Source organism: Euprymna scolopes, chromosome 8 (genome assembly GCF_053919585.1).
Source record: "Euprymna scolopes isolate OS-2025 chromosome 8, ASM5391958v1, whole genome shotgun sequence".
Classification (NCBI taxonomy): domain Eukaryota; kingdom Metazoa; phylum Mollusca; class Cephalopoda; order Sepiida; family Sepiolidae; genus Euprymna; species Euprymna scolopes.
In genome coordinates, this window is record NC_136489.1 from 138342287 (window position 1) to 138347286 (window position 5000).

At 44.5% G+C, this 5000-nt stretch overlaps 1 protein-coding gene across 1 annotated transcript; it reads left to right on the top strand.

Annotated features, from left to right (window-relative positions):
* Positions 1 to 495: 495 nt before the first annotated feature.
* LOC145283968 (uncharacterized) lies at positions 496 to 4308 on the top strand. The gene is made up of 2 exons (XM_080133065.1): positions 496 to 3050; positions 3213 to 4308. The coding sequence occupies exons 1-2, from the start codon at positions 496 to 498 to the stop codon at positions 4306 to 4308; spliced, it is 3651 nt and encodes a 1216-aa protein (XP_079989191.1).
* The last annotated feature ends 692 nt before the right edge of the window (positions 4309 to 5000 follow it).

A 5000-nucleotide genomic window follows, 5' to 3' on the forward strand; every position in this document is an offset into this window, starting at 1 on the left:
CTCTCATACCCATGTCGACTTGTGTCTCTTTTGTTTGCCTTACATTGCCGCCCGTGAATGCCTCGAGTATATTCCACGACGATTCTAGTCTGAAACTGGACACTGTACCATAGAGACCGCATAATTTGCAGTCGGTACCCGTCAAACTTTTCTTTTTCTTAAAACGCGTGCCCGGCCTTGGGATTTTCTCTGAGAACTCCAAGCTTGGTACCGTACAGGGAGGTTCTCGTCAAGAAACAGGCTCGTGGTACCCCCACATGGGGGCTCTCCGGAGATCAGTTATACACCAAGCAAGTGTAATTTCCTTGCTTGAATAAAAAAAAGTCCTCGTGAACGTACTTGTGCATTATACACGGACGGTAAGGCAAAATGACGGACACCGACGAATTCCTTAAAAATCCATCCCCAGATAAATTATATAGATTAAGAAAAGATGATCTAATAATAATGATAATAGTAATAGAAAAGAAATTAGACCTAGAGGTTAGGGGAGCTATGAGGAAAAGCCAGTTAATGAGAATAATAGCTGAGCACATGGTAGACAATGACCGCTTCGATGAAGAAGTGCTGGGAGATTTACCGGCGGAGAAAACGACCATGACTCCTGATCAGGTCGAATTAGAGAAAGCCAGAATAATGGCGAAAGCCGAGGTAGAAAAAGCTCGAATCGAGCAAGAGATTAGGATGAGCGAATTAAGTATAGCTCACCAGCCACAGCAAGTCGGACAAAACAGATTCGACATAACTAAACAAGTGCGATTGGTCCCAAAATTTGTAGAAAAGGAGGCGGACGATTACTTTGCGCACTTCGAGAGAACCGCCCTAAATATGGGCTGGCCACAAGAGTGTTGGGCAATGCTGTTACAAACGGCATTAAGCGGTAAGGCCCAAAAGACATATGCGGCACTTCCAGCGGAAGACTGTGCCGATTACGAGGTAGTAAAAGAAGCAATTCTTAAAAGTTATGAACTCGTCCCACAAGCTTATCAACAGAAGTTCAGAAACTCAAAGAAAAGCGAGGGACAAACCTACGTAGAGTTCGTTAAACTCAAAGATAATTATTTTGATCGGTGGTGCAATGCCAAAAACATAGAGGGTAACTTCAACAAATTGAAACAACTCATGTTAATTGAGGAATTTCAAAACTGCATACCCGATGACATGAGGATACACCTGACCGACAAAAAGGCTGAAACAGCAATCGATATAGCAACGGCAGCCGACGAATACATATTGACTCACAAGAGAAGCAGGGCAAAACTACAGGGACCCATGCAGTCACAGGTCAGGGAACATTGTGCAGTAAAGACACTGTACGAAAATCCACGAGTACCCATCAGAAATCCCCTCAACACAACCAACCGACCAGTACTGGGACGGGAAGCGAGACCTATAGTATGCTTCAACTGTGGGAAGCCAGGTCATGTAGCTGCGAAGTGTCAGGCGAAACGATTCACGGAGATGAATCGGAATACCCCAGCCAAACCACAAGGGGCGATATCTCAGGGAATAGATAAAACGTACGAACCCTTCATATCGAAAGGATATATCGCGCGAGATAAGGAAGGTCAAGGGGAACCCATTAACATTCTCAGGGACACGGGAGCATCCCAATCCCTAGTGAAAAGAGGATGCATGCCTAAAGAAGCGACAAGAGCCGCAGGTAGAGCGACCACGATAAGGGGCATAGGAAACAGACCCATAACGATTCCACTATTTAAAGTCCACTTAGTGTCGGATTGGGGCTCAGGAGAAATAACTGTAGGCGTAATTGACGAATTACCAATGACAGGGGTAGCCATGATACTAGGAAATGACATCGCGAAATATCAAGACGGGAAACCCATAGGGGTGACCACAAGAAGTAGAGCGATAGAGAGGGGAAATGTAGAAGACAAGCCGTCAGGGGAAAAACAACCGAGACCGGTGGTAACACCCCAACCTTGTTTACCCGTGCCACGACAAGTGCTGATCAAGAAGCAACAGAATGACGGCGACCTAAAACCCTTATTCTGTCGGGTTGGAGAAGAATATCCTAACAAATCAAAAAGTCAATATTTCCTCAATAGGGGCGTACTAATGAGGAAATGGAATGCCCCCAAGACAAAGGGAGAGTCGGGAGATACTGTGCGGGAACAAGTAATGGTACCCGACATGTATCGAGAGGATATCATGAAAGTGGCACATGAGATACCACTGGCGGGCCACCTAGGTGTCAACAAGACCCTAGAAAAGTTGACCAGACATTTCTACTGGCCAGGAATCGTGGGAGATGTCAAAACGTTCTGTAGAACTTGTGGGACGTGCCAAAAGACTGGAAAACCCAACCAGAATATTCCCCCGGCCCCACTCCAACCTATACCGGCAGTGGAAGAACCGTTTAGTAGGGTAATAGTGGACTGTGTAGGACCGCTACCCAAAACCAAAACAGGACACAAATTTATATTAACTATAATGTGCGCGTCCACAAGGTTTCCAGAGGCGATCCCACTGCGCAACATATCAACGAAAAAGGTGGTAGATGCCCTGATAAACTTTTTCACTAAAATGGGGCTACCCAGAACCATACAGACAGACCAAGGATCTAATTTTACGTCGAGGCTATTCGAGCAGGCTACGGAGCAACTGGGAATCACCCACATAAAATCCAGCGCTTATCACCCTCAATCGCAGGGGGCTCTGGAACGCTTCCACGCCACCCTGAAAACCATGCTCAGGGGCTATTGTATGGAACACGATGCCGAATGGGATCAGGGGATCCCATTTGTGCTTTTCGCAGCTCGAGAAGCCGTCCAAGACTCGTTGGGGTTCAGTCCCTTCGATCTAGTCTTCGGTCATCAGGTACGAGGACCATTAAAAATGATAAAAGAGAAATGGGTCAGAGATGAACCCTTGCCAAATAACATGACGGATTACGTCACTAAAATGCGACAAACCTTAGCCGAAACACGGAAGTTAGCTAAGACCCACCTAGAAAGTAGTCAGAGGGTCATGAAGACCACATACGATACAAAGGCAGTAGATAGAAAGTTCGAAGAAGGGGAGGAAATGTTAGTACTCATACCCCTGAATGGTCAACCATTCAAGTCGAAATATCAGGGACCGTACACAATTACTGAAAAGATAAGCCCACTAAAGTATAAGATATCTACCCCCAAGCGTAGAAACAAAACTCAAGTATGTCATGTGAACATGATGAAAAAATATTTCAGGAGGGCGGGAGAAAAATCAATATTGACAGCACAGTATCACAATGAAGCTGTAAGTGATGAGTGCCACGAAAGAGATCTTCCTGTAGAAAAGGACCCACCCATTAAGTTAAAGAATTCGGAGATAATGAGTAACCTAGGGTGCAAACTTGCACACTTACCGCCGAAAGAAGGGCAAAAGTTACAAGGAATGGTAACAGAATATAGCGACCTATTTGCTGACGCACCTACGCGCACAAGAGCAATAGTGCACGACGTTGAGCTAAAGGAGAGCGAACCAATTAAACAACATCCGTATCGCATAAGTCCGAAGAAATTAGAGATAATGAAAACGGAGATAGACTACATGCTCGAACACGAGATAATAGAGCCCAGTCAAAGTGAATGGGCATCACCGTGCGTGCTGGTCGATAAACCGGACGGAACAGTGAGATTCTGTACAGATTATCGCAGAGTGAACGCGATAACCAAGGCAGACGCATACCCTATGCCACGAATAGACGGCTGTATAGATAAGATAGGACATGCCAAATACATCACCAAATGCGACCTTCTTAAGGGATACTGGGCAGTGCCTCTAACCGAGAGAGCCAAGCAAATATCGGCGTTTGTAACCCCAGAAGGAGCATACCAATATCGCGTAATGCCATTTGGGATGAAGAATTCCCAAGCAACATTTGTAAGACTGATGAACACATGCCTTGCTGGGATTAAAAACGTAGATACATATGTCGATGACATAGTCATTTACAATGACACATGGGCAGAACATATCGAAACAATTGAAAAAGTATTTAAGAGGTTAAGAACGGCCAAATTAACCATAAACTTAGCTAAAACAGAGTTCTGCCAGGCCGAGGTCAAATATCTATGGCATGTGGTTGGCCATGGGAAGATCACCCCAGCAAAGGCCAAAGTAGAAGAGATAAAGAATTATCCCATACCAAAAAAATGTTGGGAGTTTAAGGAGATTCCTGGACATGGCAGGGTATTACCGCCGGTTCTGCAGGAATTTTGCATGTCTCACTGCGCCACTGACAGAGCTGTTGAAAAAGCACAAGCGATTTCAATGGACACCCGAATGTCAAGAAGCAGCTGAGAAGATCAAGCTAATGTTAAGCAGCGAGCCAGTGTTAAAGGCTCCATCGTTTGACAAACCCTTCAGTGTGGCGGTAGATGCCAGCAATAGCGGGATAGGAGCAGTACTGTTACAAATGGGGGAGGATGATCAACTACACCCAGTCAGTTACTACTCAAAGAAACTGAGCAAGTTTCAAAAATCCTACTCCACAATAGAGAAGGAAGCTTTGGCGTTAGTGATGAGTTTATCTCATTTTGAAGTCTATGTATCCTCGGTGCATGGCCCGACTATCCTATACACAGACCACAACCCATTGATATACGTCAATAGAATGAAAAATAAAAACCGGCGAGTACTCTCCTGGAGTCTCATATTGCAGGAATTCGACCTAGACATCAGACACGTAAGGGGTCGGGATAACGTAATAGCGGACGCCTTATCACGTAGATTCGAAACTGAAAGGGAAGAAAAGGGGCGGGGGAAAATTCATAAAATAGCTGTAGGAAAAAGTGATGGAAACTCCACGAACATCATTTCTTTAGAGTGACACAAGTTGGTGTCCTTAATCTCAAATATTATTTTCTTGTCTCATACGAGTAATTTTATTTTAAATACATATAAATATAAAAAAAAGAGGAACAATTCTCTTTTTTTTTCTCTTATGGAGGAAGGTGTTAAGAGAAATATTTTCACACCCTTCATATATATCA

What these genes read in the sequence shown, in the direction of transcription:
- LOC145283968 (XM_080133065.1), top strand. Translation starts at nt 496, where the DNA reads ATGAGGAAAAGCCAGTTAATGAGAATAATAGCTGAGCACATGGTAGAC. An exon ending in TTCGAAGAAGGGGAGGAAAT is followed by an intron (nt 3,051 to 3,212) that starts GTTAGTACTCAT and finishes AAAATATTTCAG; the next exon opens with GAGGGCGGGAGAAAAATCAA.